This window comes from Triplophysa rosa, linkage group LG4 (genome assembly GCF_024868665.1).
Source record: "Triplophysa rosa linkage group LG4, Trosa_1v2, whole genome shotgun sequence".
Taxonomy (NCBI): domain Eukaryota; kingdom Metazoa; phylum Chordata; class Actinopteri; order Cypriniformes; family Nemacheilidae; genus Triplophysa; species Triplophysa rosa.
The window spans coordinates 30,637,734-30,655,274 of record NC_079893.1 but is presented as its reverse complement, the minus strand read 5'-3'; the positions used below and the strand labels follow the sequence as shown (position 1 = coordinate 30,655,274).

Sequence of the window (17,541 nt, the reverse complement as noted above, 5' to 3'; positions counted from 1 at the left end):
CTGAAAATGTTGTAAAAACATACAAAATGTCCAGTTTTTTTATGTTTTAAGAACGTTCCCAGCTAACAAAAGTCACCATCATGGTGATCAGTGTTTCCTTGAGTTGGTCTCTTGTCCCTTGACTATAAGTGTCAGATTATTTTGCATGTTGTAACTGTGTGCATGTGATGTACTGTTGTTATGGCGATGCAATGAGAATCTAATCCAAAAATGAAAACATCAAACAATGATGTTGTTCAATTCATTGAATGCACATTATATGAGAATCGTGTTCTTGATCCTGAAAGAACAATGATATAATATAATGGAGTATTTCAAGGGCTAGAAGATGTAAAAACTACAACAGAATTTAGACAAATGTAGACATCAAGAATCAGTGTATGAATCTCAACAATGGTGACAATCAACAAACTAATTCTGATATACAGATCAACTGCAATGCATGCTGGGAATCATGAATGAGTTTTGTACTGAGATGTTACCCAGCATGCATTGCAGCATGAAGTTTTCTTTTGTTGATTGTCACCATTGTTGAGATTCATACCCTGATACTTGATGTCTGTGTTTGTCTAAACTCGGCTGGAGTTTTTTATATGTCCAGATTTAACATTTTTACGAAATCAAAATGCGAATGAAACTCCAGGATTCAACAACTTTTACTTTTAGGATCAACAGCAGAGCACTCACACCAAATGAGATCAATGATTCTAACCACAAGATGATGAACGCCATTGGATTAGAATCTCATTGATTTGCCATAACAACAGCACATCACATGCACACAGTTACAACACGCAAAATAATCTAACATTTATAATCAAGGTAGAAGAGACCAACTCAAGGAAACTCTGATCACCATGATGGTGACGTTTGTTAGCTGGGAACATTCTTAAAACAAACTTCTGTTAGCTGGGTTGAAACCTGAGACGTTAAAACAACGTCAGGATTTCAACGTTGTTTCAATTTTCAAAATCAAAACAAAATCCAACGGTCATTCAACGTTGACCATGACGTTGATTCAACAGTGACTCAACGTTGAAATGCCCGCTGGGGTGGCTTGGATGTGCAGCCGGGGTGGGGATGGGTGTCAAACCTGCTGTCAACAAGATTAAGAACAAAGAGAAAAAATATGTTAATTTTATAGAAAGCTTCTTTTGTTCCATTGATAAACACGCAGCTTGTTTACGACTGAATTAGCAGCACTGAGGCTGTATAGTTCCATTTCCAGAGCACACATGCATGAATAAAATGTATATACAGTCTAATAAATGAATGTAGAAAAAGATTGATTAAATATAACTAAATAGCAACTCACTGTACAGCTAACATCTGCAGTTTTCTTCAATATCAATACAAATTTATGACATTTTATGTTTTCACATACATGTAAGAGATATGTTTTTACATTATTCTAATAAACTGTTGTCCGTACGTCATATTACGGTTAATTCATTGTTAGTGTGACTTTATTACGGTTGCTTTTCATTCGGAATGTAATGGTATCTTGCCTGACTGGATGAACCAAAAGTGAAAGTGTTTTCACGCACACATTAATCAGCGCCACCCAGTGGATGTGTGAGTCATCTACAGGCACATCACATGCACAGTTATACCTGTATTTGATCTGTATTGCAATGGAGAAACTGTTATGAGTTTTATAAAGCAACGGTTCCCACAGGGTTTTATCTAGCTTAAATGGACAACGAGGATGTCATTTAAAGGCGCAAAACATATAAATAACAAATAACACATGATATTTGTATATAAAATCATTTTATTCAAAGGATGAGAATCACTTGAGTGGCTACTGTGATTAAATATAATACATTATTCATATATTAAATTATCATGGGACTGTCTTTTAAAAGAATCACAGGATGGGCAGTGGATTTTAACAAAGTACATTTTGAAACACATAAAAGGGTTAATTCGTCAACAATGAAAATGTTGTCATCATTTGCTCACCCTCCAGTTGTTGCAGGCCTGTATACATTTCTGTGTTGTGCTGAACACAAATGAAGATATTTTAATGAAAGTTTGTCTCCAAGTCTTTTTAAGTCATAGGACAAAAGACTACTATGGAAGTCAATGGTGACCCAAAATGCCAGAATACAGTACATGACAACTTGACCAATAGCGCCCTCTGTGGGACTCTAATAGACATACAGTTATATTCAGTCACCTAAAGTGATAATGTGCAGAAATTTGAGTGACTCATTTATTGATTTCATTGATATTCTGTTTATTAAAATAAGCAATTATTAGACGTTTAACGTCAACCCTGTTGCTTAATATATCAACAAATGTTACTAAATAATAGATAAGTGTTGATTAAACTCAATGCATAATTGTGAAAGACATCCATTCATTCTGCAATACACTGCAAGAACCATTCATTTAACCTTACCCTCATTTATATGAATCCTACGTATGTGGAATGCAAATTAATATATTTAAAGAATGTTGGTAAACAAACAACAGTGGCACCTACACTGTAAAAAAACAACTAGTCTATGCACAACTGCTGAAGAGTGGAGTCTGTGTTTCAGTCAAGGTCAAGCAGTGAGTGATTGATGTTATGCTGCATTTTTCTTTGTTTAAAAGCACTAAACTGGGTCATGCACCTGATGCGCAGCAATGCTTTACTGTGTATCTTGTTAATGAATTGCAAACTTTAATTAATTGTCGATTTTTTACTCATGTAAGTGCATATTTGAAATTTATATTCAGAAATATTTGTATTAGTGGAATGAAATGGTTTCACACACAGCTAAGAATTTTGGAAAACACTTCGCTATGAAGTTTTAATCTACACAGTTGTTTTCCGTATTTTTACGGAAATTTTCTGGCACCCCTGCTGCCAGAAAATTACCCTTTTTTATGCGATTTTTTTGAACAGTGTACAAGTATTGTAAATCAAAATGTTCATCAAATGTTTATAAATGTTAAGTGGAACTGAAGAAACATGCACAGCAAAGTCCCTGGTGTGAAATGTACACCCCCTGGTGTATATATGAGTCCGTAGCTACGGGTGTAGAAATGTACACTGAAACAGAGTCTTTCTGGTGTGAAATGTTAATTTATTCATGCAGTTAATGAATCAATTGAGTTGACTTTACAAGTGATGATTGATCTTTAGTGATGACACCTGGTGGCGGGGATTTTACCTTACCAGTTTGAGCCCGAGTCTGACAAAGAAGCATCCGAAGACGCTAATCCACAAGAAACTCCACCACGACTGGAGCAGGATGTTTCTCAGTGGCACGTGACAACACTTTGTCATCAAAACTTCCAGTGTGACAACATGCATGTTGTGCTTTTGCTCATCAATGAAATAAAATATTATTTTTACTTAAAATACTGTTAATATGTTAGTAATAATATTATTTCGTCTTAACTGTGCGTTGTCATGGTACATAGAGCATTTCAGAAAGTTTCACATATCCTGCAGTGAACGCGGCAAGATTATTGAAGCAATCTTCGGTGAAATGACGCGCGCACAGTAAAACCCTGGGGTTATACTCCTTTGGTATCATTTTAAAAATGAATTGTAACCGTTGTTCCCTCAGAAGTTCTTCCTTAGTAGTTGGTAGTTGAAATAAGACGGACTTAGTTTCACAACGTAGAACACAGGTTCTTACGGAGCCCGTCTGTCGCCCCTCGGAGAAAAAAAACAAGACCCGCAAATCCGTGGCCACAGTTTTGTAATTCGTTTCTTTTGTAAATCTAAAAGTTGTGCATAATAGCTGACACACACATGAACACTGTACAGTTAGTTTTGTGGCTATAAATCATTCCCTTTAAATGCTTTTGAAGTTGGAAAAGGGTATTTTAATGTGTACTTTAGAGATGGTCCCTAAATTCACGAAAGTTTAATGTCAAACCAACTTTATGCCAGTGAAACGCGGCAATGAACCAGAGGTGTATAGTACTTGAGTATTTCACTCAGGGGTGCCCAAACTCAGTCCTCGAGGCCGGTGTCCTCCAGAGTTTCTCTTCATCCCTAATCAAACAAATCAAACACACATGTCTGTAGCTTCCCTGATAGCAAGAGAGCGATGAAAACTATTGAATCAATGTTAAAAACTGTTGAATCCTCAATGTGTTGTTGTCAGCCACCATTATTGTGATCAGTGTTTGCTTTAGTTGAGTTCTTGACTCTCGTGTTTTAATGTCAAGTTTTCATTGTCCGCTGTAACAGAGCTGAAATATGTTTGTTGAGGTAATGAGAAACAAGATCCATTAGAATCAGCTGAAGGTGGGTGTTGTTGTGAGGTTATATATATATATATATATATATATATATATATATAGCTCAGGAGAGTGATGTTTTATTAGCGTTTTAAGTTTCTGTGATACTTCTATTAAAGCAGTGGTGAGGCGTTATTAATTTACAGGAAATATTCCTTACAATTTTTTTGTTGCTGACTCAATTAGACATGAGGAATCGGTGTATGAAGCTCAGCAATGGTGACAATCAACAAAATAAAACTTCATGCTGCAATGCATGCTGGGTAACATCGTAGTACAAAACTCATTCATGATTCCCAGCATGTACTGCATTTGATCTGTTTATCTGAATATGTTTGATGATTGTCACCATTGTTCAGATTTGTATGAAAAGTGTTGATGTCTAAGTGTGTCACAGTAACTTCTCACTAGTAAACCAAGAACATTAAAATCAGTCATGAAAGATCAGATTCAAGATTATGTTGTACGAGTTCTCATCTTTATAAATTTTACTCACATCCTTTGATTCACAATAAAAGTGTACTGCACCATCTCTAGTGTAAAACATCTCTTTCTTTATAAATGCACACGTGTTCTCACAGAAACACTACTGTAAGCACTTCAAGAGAAGAGAACTAAATGAAGATGAGTCAAGAGCTCAACTAAAGCAAACACTGATCACAGTGATGGTGATGTGATGAAATGTCAACTTTTTTTCAACATTAATTGCAGGTGCAAAAGTGATATTGATGAAATGCCATTAATATTGACATATCAACACATCTGAACATAGATTCAATGGTTGCTTGCTGTCAGAGTTTCTCTTGATCTTGAGGATGTTGATGAGTTTGTTCAGGTGTGTTTGATTTGTTTGAGTAGGGTAAGAGCTAAACTCTGGACCACACTCTGCACGAGTTTATCAGAGGCGTTTAGTACTCAAGTATTTTACTCAAGTACATTTATCCACTATCTTTATATACTTTAGTGTTTTTCCTTTTGGGAAATTTTCCTTCACCACATTATAAAGCATATACATATTTAGTTTAATCCACCACATTTCATAAAACAATGTTTGATATGTTTTTTACCTTAAATACTTAAGAACATTAAAAATCTCCTATCTTACTTTTACTCAAGTAAAATGATTGTTGAGTAAATTACTTGAGTAAAAGTAAGAAAGAACTTTGACTTTTAATGTACTTTCTTAAATGTAAAAATTGCCATGTAGTTTTCAAATGCAGTTGAGTAAAAAGTATGATATATGCCATGCTTTATAATGTATGGAAGTAAAACATTTCCAAAGTAAAAACACTAGTAAACAAAAGTAAAGATACTTGATCCCTGAGAGTAAAATACTCAAGTACTATACACCTCTGCAATGAACACATGCTTTATATGCGCCACGCGCTCGTGTGTAAACACATTAGGACAATTTATATATAAAACAGTATACAATATTGGTTAATGTTCCTGTAGGAAGCTTGTTCTGTTGACAGACAGAGGCTTCAATTCCACGAGTAGGCTACAGTTTGCAAAACCGTGCGCACGGATTGCGAAAGCGTGGGCACAGATTATGAATTCGTGGGTACAGATTTCAGAAACTGAGGGGACAGTTTACAAAACCGAGAGCACGGATTGTAAACTCGTGGGTACAGTTTATTAATCCGAGAGCACGGTTTTGTAAACTGAGGGAACGAATTACGAAACTGTGGCCACGGATTTGCGGGTCTTGTTTTTTTTTCTCCGACGGGTGACCAGACGGGCTCCGTAGGTTCTAGACATGATACACACGCATCAGGAACTAGCGACAGTGTTTTGGGGGAGGAGACTAGTGAAGTTTTCGCGGCAGTCCCAGCAAAACGTAGGCGGGGACTATGTGTAGTGACGTAGATACGCGGCGGTTAGAGACTCGGACTAGCTCATGTCTTGTTTGCATGATTCAGAGTCGACTCCCATTTTTACAAGCCAATAACTTAGTTATTTATTCACCTTCGGACTTACAACTTGGCAGACAGCTTACTTTCAAACACGGCAACATAACACACTGCATGAAATGTAATTTTCATGAACTCATGCTACTTACTCTTTAAATACTGTATGGCACAGACGTTAAAAAACACTTTACAATTGGTTTTATTGTTTAGACCATGTACATTACATGTACTATATAACTGAATATTATATTAATTATATTATATTAATATATTATTAACTAATTTTTAATAAAAATTAATAGTTTTCCTGTAGCTCAGTGGTAAGAGCATTGCGTTAACAACGCAATGTTGTGGGTTCGATCCCAGGGATTGCACATGCCTATGTATAGGGTAAAAGCAATGTAAGTCGCTTAAAAGCGTCTGCCAAATGCATAAATGTAAATGTAAATCCATACCTGAGTGTCAGCTCCTTCAGGCCTGGCAGTATCCTCTTGTCCTATCTCTCTTGCTGTCTTTATCCTGAAACAACAAGCAAAAACAAGATTGTTATATCCCATGGTCTTGAGCAGTATTTGTTTTTACGCATGAATTAAGCAATGTAAACCAAGTAACTAATGTAATGTTAGAGCAAGGTACAAATAAACCAATCCAGTGTTTTCGGTTTTCCAGACATTGGCTCTCTGTTTAAGATACATTCTCAAACACAAAAGTAAAAAAAGGCGTGCACATCCACACACCACAAGGGCTCAGGTGCAGGACAAAAACCATTAAATGAGTGATCACCTGATGTCTATAAAGACTTCACTCTATTCTTTTGTTGATTTGTGCCTGACGAAGACCTGATGGTCGAAACGTTGCTGGTTATTTATTAAACCTGTGGAGCAGTTTCAGTGTGCGGACATTTTGTTTATTCCGCTTTAAGATAAATGCTCACTCACCTTTTGTTGTCACCCCTGTCATGGTCTCTGTCCTTCTCCTTATTTACTCCTTAAGTTTTCTCTGAAATCACAACATATCACTATTCAGTCATCTAGAGTTATGCTTTTGATATATAAATACAAAGAGGAACACAACCCCCAACATTCATTTTACATTGATATTTTTAATTGAGTGTCTATCCATTTATTACACTTTGCACATCAGTAGAGCAAAAGTAAATTACACATTTTCCATTGTATATACACTGCACTTCTACTTCTGTCATCTTACATTTGTTCAAGGCAAATGTTTATAGTCGGTCTTCATTATTACATCTTCATTGTTGTTTTTACAAGTCACTGACTCTAAAACAACATAATAGTGTTAACAGAATATGAGAACGTAAATTTTTAGGTGAAATACAAAAAAGAGCACAGACATGACAAGCAAATACAATGTCAGATTAACATTACATTATTTCTTAATCTTGTGTCTAATATGATGAAAACTTATCCGTTTATATTCATTGTCTCGTCTTACAAAAACACATTACATCACATGACTCACATAAATGTTTGCATCCCGGTATTTTACTGTCGCATGTTTAATGTTCCTAACTGTTGTCAACAATTAAAGTTTAGATACTTAGCTTACACCTTTTCTCGCACAGTTAAACCTGAATGCATTGCCCTTGATCGTAAGGAAAGCCCGCCTTCTTTCCTTTGATTAGCTACTGCTCGACTTCCGTTAACAGTAAAGCCCAGCTTCTCTTACATGATTGGCCAGTGTCTTCCGCATTATTTGATTTGATTGGATATTACATTGACGAGCGCTTAGACTGCTATGACAGATAACTTCATGTAACGTTTTTACTTTTTGTCATCATAACCACATTCAGTACATAACGGTGTGTTAAGAAATGCAGCACAATAACTGTCATGTAATTTTGAGCTGAATAGGAAACCAAATGCTGACGAAACTGTGTTTCGCAACAACCAAACGTTATCTTGCGCAACGCGAAACATATGATATGAACTGTTTGGACAGCAAAGCTCAAGTATACATATAAAACATCTCGTTAGCTATTTACTGTACCAACCGATAGAGCATATACACTATAATAGATTTGATTACCTGGGTCAGAAAGAATTCTTCTTTTGGTTTTGTGGCGGGTTGAGAACCAACGTATAGGTGCATACCGCCACCTACTGTGATGGAGTGTGAAGAAAATTTACCATTTTCCCTGTATTCTATGTTAATCTACTTTTCCTGATAAATTTCAATTCTGCACTCATTCGTCTACCTGCATTCGATCCATCATACAAAATATGATTTAAGGAAAATTCCATAGATTCTATTTTATCAAGTTCTTCTTTCAGACACCTCCTTTCTGTATTATATGCAGCCAGGACTTAACAACAAAACTTGTCCTACCATGGAAATCGCGCAATTTCAAATGACAAAATGGATTTAAATTTAAATTCAAAGAGCAGAATAATGTTGTGCTTCTAACAGGGCAGCTAAATTACAGTTTATTACACATATCGATAATATATTATAATATAAAAATGTGTGTGTGTGTGTGTGTGCGTGCGTGCGTGCGTGCGTGCGTGCGTGCGTGCGTGTGGTACCTAAATGTTGTAGACAAAATATACTTGTGCATTTTTTTAACTGTGCAAAAATATTTTCTACCATTACAAAACTACCATTTTCTTTAAAAAATATTGTTTATAAAATGGCAAGAAAACATTTATGCTAATTCTAGACAAAGGGAAGATGATCAGATGATCATATAACTCTCTCTCTCTCAAAAGGTTTAGCAAGCTTAAATCCTTAAATTTCTATAATTATTCATAGTAAATCAACTTATTTAAAATGTGGCCCACAATCACCATGATCTTGGGCCACATACCTCCCATCCACAATCGGCCCAACTGTTGTCTGCCGTCATGCATCCAGTACCATCACTGCCACACATGGCCCACACTTGGCTGACATGTTGCATGCCAGTGCCAGCAGTGCGCCAGCAGTGCCATTTTGAGGCCACATTTGGGCCGAGTCCTTCTGCTATGTGGGATGAGTACGAGTACGGGTACATGAGCTTGGTATCCCCCAATACAATACCCCCAATACCCAATACTGGTATCGGTGCATCCCTATCTAGAATTGGAGGACAATGCATCAAATCGTGACACTCTGAATTGTTATTGAATCGATTTGCAAGGCAAATGAATATCCACAGCTCTAATGTGCATATATTTGGCTAAAACCATAGGAACCTACCTGCAGAGTGCTTGAGCATGTTTACATTTTCTGTTCAGGCAGAGACTGAGAACGGAGCTTGAGACATTCTTGATCAAAGACACCAAACAGCAACAGAAATGGCATTTGGAGGTAAGTTAATCTAAAGGGTACTATTAAAAATGTTGCTTGTTTTACAAATTTGCCATTTGTTTTACACAACATTTATTTTGCATAATTTGAACCTAATTTTATTCATATAAATTTACAGTACTGAAAACAATCATGTTCATCAAGATAAATATTATGACCCGGTTTCACAGACACAGTTTAGCTTAAGCCAGGACTATGCCTTAATTGAATTAAGATATTTATATCGCTTTTATAAAAATGCCTTAGAATATTACATTACTGATCTGCATCTTGAGACAAAACAATGGCACTAATATATTTTAAGATATTTCAGGGCAAGTTATATTCAGTTAAGACAGGTCACACATTCATTTTAGTCTGAGACTAGCAAACCGGGCCATGTCTGTGAAACCGGGCCATGTTTATCTTATGTATTATGTAAATATTTTTTGTTTATGTCATGTTATGTTCATATATTTTTTTTACATTTTAACCTATAAAATAAGAAATAAGAAAGTGAAATTATTTTTTGAAGATTAAATGCTCTTATGTTGTCCTGTTATATTTATACATTTTTTTCCTATTAACCTATAACAGAAAATAATTTTGTGAAATTCTTCCTTTTTCTTCAGATGTGAGGATTGTGTTACTAGGTAAAACTGGATCAGGAAAGAGTGCAACAGGAAACACTATGGGCAGAGATGTGTTTAAAGAGTCTAGTAGCTCTATGTCTAGTGCTAAAAAGAATGACATAAATGAAGCAAAAGTTGAGGACAAATTCATCACAGTGATCAACACTCCAGGACTGTTTGATACAATAAGAAAAGAGCAGTCAATGTCTTACTTTGACATGTACCAGAAAGCTCTGGGAAAACATCTTCTAGAGACAGTGAAAAAAATACGGGAGAAACTTTCACAATCACTGGATTCATGTTTTGAGGCATTTCCCCAAATCACAAATACTGAACTGATGGAGAATGGAGCAGAGCATCACACCATTGAGGCTACGATAAAACAGGATGTTGAAATGTTGAAAATTCAGAAAGAAATAGACATGAGAGAGATTTTTAAACAACAGGATATTGGAAAGCCTTCACAACCAGGTTTGTTTAATGAAGTAAAATCACTGGACTCAAATTTTAAAGCATTTTTAAAGCTTGTGTGTACTGTATTATTTTTTAGAATTGTACATCAGATATTTTATTAACTCATATCTCTTTCTTTCTTTCTCTCTCTCTTGAAATTGATTGCTCTCAGAACGCAGAGGAAGCATGAATACCCCTCCTAGTACGTGAGTCTGACATTTGTTTGCAAAAGCTATTTATCAAAATAAATTTTTCTTTTTGAGGCTGTAGTGCAGAGAGAGTTATTGTCTTCTGCTTTCACAAACCAAAACAGGCTAAAACATTTAAACCCTGTATAAGATTTAAACTCTAGCCAGGGATTTTTCATAAGGGTGATTGCTCTGCAGTGGCACAGAAAATATAATTGTTCAAACCCTTATGAATTTCCTCATGAAAAAGTTATGTTGTTCACCTAGTTCTATCTTGTGCACCTATTAAAAATGAATGGGTGGAGCAGCAGGTGCAGCAGGTACACAGCAAAACCTCCAGTGTTAAATTACCACTTTTTGGCTCGGTTTCACAGACAAGGTTTAAGGCTAGTCCCAGACTAAAACGAATGTGTGACTTGTCTTAACTGAACATAACTTGCCCAGAAATATCTTAAAATATATTAGTGCCATTGTTTTGTCTCAAGATGCAGATCAGTAATGTAATATTCTTAGGCATTTTTATAAAAGCGATATAAATATCTTAATTCAATTAAGGCAAAGTCATGGCTTAAGCTAAACTGTGTCTGTGAAACCGGCCCTTAGTGTTTATATAGTTCTCACTCAGAGTGTTAAAAAGTAACACTGAAGCAGAGTTAAAGTTAATGAGATAATTAATGTGATTAATGAAGTGATGATTGAGTCATTAATGATGAACACCTGTTGTTAACAAACACAATCACTGAAGAAAACATGATCAATAAGAAGTCACCCTAAGAGTGTTTAGTGTTTCCTTTAGTTAGGCTCTTAACATTGATTTCTACCTTTAATAATATTAGTTAGCTGTAAACGTGTATTTTAGAGGCACATTTCTAACAGCCGAACAAAAGCAAGTTATCTTGTTTCATAGCCAATGCATCATCAAATCTGTGATGATTATAGGAGACTTGTCAATGTTTTGTTATTTATCTTATTTTAATTATGTGTCACAGCTGTCTAGTAAAAGCTTTTAAGAAAGCTTCACATTTTCACAGATTGAAAAAGGCTTATGTTTTAAATCTTTCAGACATCAAGAATTAGCTTATGAATCTCAACAATGGCGAAAAAATCATAGCTTTTATTTAAGCTGCAATGCATGCTGGGAGTCATGAATGAGTCTTTTACTATGATGTTACCCAGCATGCATTGCAGCATGAAGCTTTCTTTTGTTGGCTGTCACCATTTTTGAGATTCATACACTGATTCTTCATGTCTAATTGATTCAAGCAGTAGATTTTTTTAACTATTGAGAGTGAACTTTCATTATCAAATATATCACTGTAGAGTGCCATCTCAGAGTCAGGAATGCTAAATTAAGTCTGATGAGGATAAAACTCACCTACACTGAGCTTAATAAAGTCAAAACTGTACCAAATGCGGTAAGTATTTAATATCAGTAAGATAACATTTAGCTTTGTTTTACTGTTGTAAATGTGCATTATTAACACACTATTACAGCTAACCAAAAATAAATAAAAATCTAAATCTAGGATAAGAGCCCAACTAATGGAAACACTAAACACTTTCAGGGTGACTTCTTATTGTTGATGTTTTCTTCAGTGATTGTGTTTGTTAACAGCAGGTGTTCATCATTAATGACCAATCATCACTTCATTAATCACATTCATTATCTCATTAACTTTAACTCTGCTTCAGTGTTACTTTTTAACACTCTGAGTGATAATTATATAAACACTAAAAGTGTTCATTTAACACCGGAGGTTTTGCTGTGTATTCAAAGAGATTTAGGAGGAAAGTACAAAATAATTCAGGGTTGCTAATTGCAGGCAAATGTTCAAAAGAAAATCAAATTGTAACATTGATTTTCATTATTTAAATGACTAATAAACAACACATAGCTGCATGTGATCATTTGTTAATAAACAATTGATTTGGTTTTATTGTATTTTGTTCATTTTATGGGGAAATCCTAAGATCCTCAGTTGATTCTTTGCTAATAATAAAATTCCCAAAACATAAAAAGACTTGACATTTACTTTGCATAATTTAAACTTTTTTTATGTACTGTGAATTTAAATTAATAAAAGATTAGGTAACACACGCAGTTTCTGTGTTGTCCTGTTATATTTATACATTTTTTTCCTATTAACCTATAACAGAAAATAATTTTGTGAAATTCTTCCTTTTTCTTCAGATGTGAGGATTGTGTTACTAGGTAAAACTGGATCAGGAAAGAGTGCAATTGGAAACACTACTGGGGAGAGAGGAGTTTAAAGCGTCACGAAACCCCCCTGCTTTTGATAATGTTTTTTTTTATAATGATTCCATGATATCAGTAGATCATGTCAAGGAAAAAAGCAGATGTGGGTGGAAGGAGAATCTCAGTCATTGATACTCCTGGAATTTTTTAGACATCTGAAGAGAAGCTGAAATTTGAATTAATGCACACTGTAAAAAATAAATGTATTTTTACAGAGAAAAAACAGTATAATTTAACAGTAACATCTAATTTTAATCAGAACTGTGAAATTCTATAAAAAAGCATACATTGATACCTAATGTACATTTCTCCTGTTCTTTAACTGATTAAATGTGTTACTGGAGAAAACGCTCTATTTCCTTTAAATTAAAGTCATTGTTGTGTATTGTTAACCTGACATGTCCTTTAAAAAATGTTCATGTTTATTTTTTGTCAGAGTTGGATAAAGTGTATTTTTACTGAAAAATCCATTAGAATTTCACAGCCATATCACATTTTTATCATAACTGTAAAAAATATTTAAAAAACACACATTGACACCAAATATAGTCTATAATTTCCCAGTTGAATTTAGCAGCGGCTGCATGTACTAGTTGTATTATATATTCAATTTACACCATGTAGACTTCACAGTTCTTTGTGATAAATGTAAATATTAATTAGATGCTATCTATACACTGTAAAAAATAAATGTATTTTTACAGGTAAAATGCAGTGTAACGTAACAGTATTTTCACATTTTTTTATTAAAATAGTAAAATTCCATAAAACGCCAGAAACATTTACACCAAATTGACATTTTCCATGTTACTGAAAAAAACTGATGTTTTCTTTTAAACAAAAGTAATGATCATGAAATCTGAAAATGCACTTCTGTCCTCTAGTGATGATCTTTCTCTGATGAAGTGAGTTTGACGGCTTGAGCAGAACATGTTGTTTTTATTCATCAATCAATCACAGTAGAAAACATGAGCCACACCCACTATTCTTCCTCATTCAATATGAAGTTTCATTGTGAAATATGTCAGAAAACTGAAGACAATCACCACTTCTGCCTCACAGGGACTTTCACAAATCAACATGCTGCAGAACATGAATGACTTGATGTTTCATTGTTCTTAAAGTCTCCATTAATGTGATCAGTGTTTACTTTAGTTGAGCTCTTCACCCTTCATCTGATATACTGTGATCTCTCTTTGAGCTGGAAAATGAAGGACACTCAAAAGAAAAAGTGATCAGATTTATTTGTCTGGATGATGATGATGATGATGATGATGATGATGTGAATCGTCATCTAGTTGAGTGTTGGTATTACGTTATTCATATTTTTGTTGGGTTTTTGTTATATCTGTGTGAATGAGATTCAGCTGAAAGCACAGATTTCTTGCGATAACATTCATATGAACAGATTTATAAAACATAATGCACATTAAATTACGGGAGCTGGTTTTTCACACTTAGACATGAATAATCAATGTATGAATCTCAACAGTGACATTAAATGAAAAGCTTTATGTTGCAATGCATGCTGGGAATCATGGATGAGTTTTGAACTATGATGGTACCCAGAATGCATTGCGTTTATCTGAATAGTTTGTTAGTTATCACCATTGTTGAGATGAACATAGAATGACGACTCTCACCATCAGAAAGAACATGAAAACACTTTCTCTCAGCTTTTATCAGACATAAAAGCTAAAGAAAACCTGAAGGTTAAAGCGAAGAGTCAAGAGCCCAAGTAAAGCAAACACTGATCATCATAATGGTGACTAAACAACAACCGTCAACATCTGAACTTGTGTTCATTGTCAAGTAAACGCACAAGAGAAATAAAGTGAAGGTGGTGTTGTAATAAGTGAAGGTGGTGATGGTGTTTGTAGAGTTTCATGAGGATTTCTCACAGAAAACACTGGTTGTCAGAACACTTGTGTCAGAACTACAGAATTTCTCTGTTCATTTCACAGTCAGTTTGTTCAGATCACGTCACTTCAGTTCACAGTGTACAGACCTTATTTCTGTTGATGCTCAATGTTTGGCACCCTGTGCTGCCGTGCACTTCACTATTTCTTTCCACTGACATCTCTGTAGAATTAAACTGTTAATAACCTTCACATATACTGTGAAAAACTGTGAAGGACTTTCCCACAATTCCCTGTTTAACTCTGCACAACATGTCATATTTCATTCATCACTTAGTTTCTTTATATATTTGTTTTAGCAGCTGTGTACATGTGAGTGTTTTTAACATTATAAGTTGTTTAGTTAATGTTTATACCATCATTTTCACCTAACGTGTGTTACCCTGATGGTGTTTTGTGTTTGTGTATAAGACACAGAGCACATCTCTATATAAGAGAGCTAAAGCTCTATGGTCTGTCCACTTTTGAGTCTTCATGTGGTTGTGCAGTCTATCATCTCATAGTCTTCGCTTGCTTTGTACACAATTAAACAAAATAGAATAATATTAGCAGTTGTGTAAATAACACAATTAACAAAGTACTTGTTTAAAGGTAATAAAACACACAAAGTTTTTTCAGTGTACTTTTAAAGTTTGAATACTGTTGCTTTTTCATTTTACCAATTTATAAATTCAACCATTTTAACAGACAAATCATTTGGTACTACAGTGAAAACATGTTATTTTATTGTATGGTAGACACATGTTTTCTTCTGTTCACAGTTTAAACCCGTGACCTCAGTTCAGGGTGTAGCGTTATTTCTGCTAATGGTAAACCTTTGGCACCCTGTGCTGCCATGCATTTCACCATTATTTTACGTCTAAATTTTTTACAGTGTATCTTACTAAATTATTGATTAGTGTTAAAATAAATGCACAATTGAGATGAGAGCCTTTTCATGGAACATCCCACCATGCCTGTTTTCATATTATTCAATGTACACAATAAGCCCTGTATCATTGTACAGAATAAGACTATATCAAATTAGTCAATAACTGCTCTTCAGTACTGTGTTACCAGGAGTTGCATAATGGGCATAATGAGTCCCAAATAAGAATAGAAACATATTAAATACTTTGAAACATACAGAACATGCTTTTTAGAATGGTTAATTAAGGTGATTATATGATTATTTATCTTATGATTTATATATTGCCTTCAAACTTTCTTAAAAAAATATTAAATGTAATATACACTGTAAAAAGTTTAATTGTAAATTTGCAGTAATTTACAGGCAGCAGCTTCACCCAAGTACATCTCGCTGCGACCTGCGGTGGACGTCCAACCCGTCCCACATCCAAGTGTGATGTCATAAGCCACGCCCATGTACAATACGTCACAACAAGTGTTCCATCCCAGAAACCCGGTTAAACGTACACATGTGCAAAAAATGGCTCTCACTAAATCCTTTGTGTTTCGAGTCTGACATCATCACCCAAATGTGTTTTTTCATCAATTTTAACAATCATAGGTAGTTTCGATGGTTAGAGTAAGGTTAGGGTTAGGGTAAAGGTTTCGTGTTTCAGGTAACACAAACAATAATGTCTATTATCACCACTACTGTGTTGGAGTTTTATTGCTTCAATGTTAATGAAAATATGACATATTTTGACATGGGCGTGGCTTATGACATCACACTTTGATGTGGGACGGGTTGGACATCCACCACAGCCTGCAGCGAGATGCTACTCGCTTCACCTGCAAGGAACTTGTTTTCCACAGTTCTTTACTTTATTTAGAATTACAGTGTGATACTGTATTAAAAATGTACCTGTTAAATTACAGTATATTACTGGCAGTTGTGATTTCAAGATCATTTCGTTTCTATTCAAATTTAAAATGTTAATGTTTATTAACATTTACAAGCGTCTGCCAAATTAATTAATGTAAATTTGGTGTTAGTATAGTGAGTGTATTTAATTTGATCCCACTAAAAGAGATTCCCTCACACGAAATAGCCTGCAAAAACATATTAAACAACAAACTAAACATTTAAAACAACACTTACCCAGCTGGCACCGGACGTCAATATAACGTCAGATTGATGTTGGACACGTACGTGATATGACGCTGGATAGACGTAACATTTTGGTTGGAAATGAAAATCTGGTAGACGTCAACACCCAACGTCAGGCTGACGTCAATCTCCATGTTGGTCTAACGTTGCACACTGGTAACACTTGGTCCAACTTAAATTTCCTTGTTAAGAAAAGTCACCATCATGGTGATCAATGTTTCCTGGAGTTGAGCTCTTGACCAGAGGTGTATAGTCCAGGGGCCAAAGGGTAAAAGTTCTGCCATATTTTTGTTCCACCCATGAACTCAGCAGCTGATTTCGCCAGAGGAACCAAGTCATTCCTTTCAAATCACAAGAAAGTCTCAAGTCACATCCAATTCCTCAAAGCGTTAAAGTTCATGAGATAATTAAGTGACTGATTAAATGATAACTGTGCGTTAGTGATGAACACCTGCTGTTATTGAGAATCACAGAGGATCAGATGTTGATGTTTTATTGGTTCAAATGATGCCACCATCATGGAGATCAGTGTTTGCTTTAGTTGGGCTCTTGACCCTTGACCCCTGTGTTAGATTTCTCTC

At 35.0% G+C, this 17,541-nt stretch overlaps 1 protein-coding gene and 1 long non-coding RNA gene across 4 annotated transcripts; one reads left to right on the top strand and one right to left on the bottom strand.

Annotated features, from left to right (window-relative positions):
* Window positions 1-5,981: 5,981 nt before the first annotated feature.
* Window positions 5,982-8,157, bottom strand: LOC130553263 (uncharacterized). 2 transcript variants are annotated; one of them, XR_008962830.1, is made up of 4 exons: window positions 7,650-8,157; window positions 7,103-7,163; window positions 6,620-6,683; window positions 5,982-6,543 (listed from the first exon to the last, which is right to left on the bottom strand). It is a non-coding gene; the product is annotated as an uncharacterized LOC130553263 (long non-coding RNA). The 2 variants fall into 2 exon arrangements; XR_008962829.1 differs by having other exon boundaries at window positions 5,982-6,683; window positions 7,650-8,155.
* Window positions 8,158-9,404: 1,247 nt separating this feature from the next.
* Window positions 9,405-13,332, top strand: LOC130553247 (uncharacterized). Of its 2 annotated transcripts, none has more exons than XM_057332112.1 (4): window positions 9,405-9,476; window positions 10,088-10,558; window positions 10,713-10,742; window positions 12,920-13,332. In XM_057332112.1, the coding sequence occupies exons 1-4, from the start codon at window positions 9,464-9,466 to the stop codon at window positions 12,997-12,999; spliced, it is 594 nt and encodes a 197-aa protein (XP_057188095.1). In that variant the 5' UTR covers window positions 9,405-9,463; the 3' UTR covers window positions 13,000-13,332. The 2 variants fall into 2 exon arrangements, with proteins under 2 accessions (XP_057188095.1, XP_057188096.1); XM_057332113.1 differs by having other exon boundaries at window positions 10,713-10,746.
* Window positions 13,333-17,541: the final 4,209 nt, after the last annotated feature.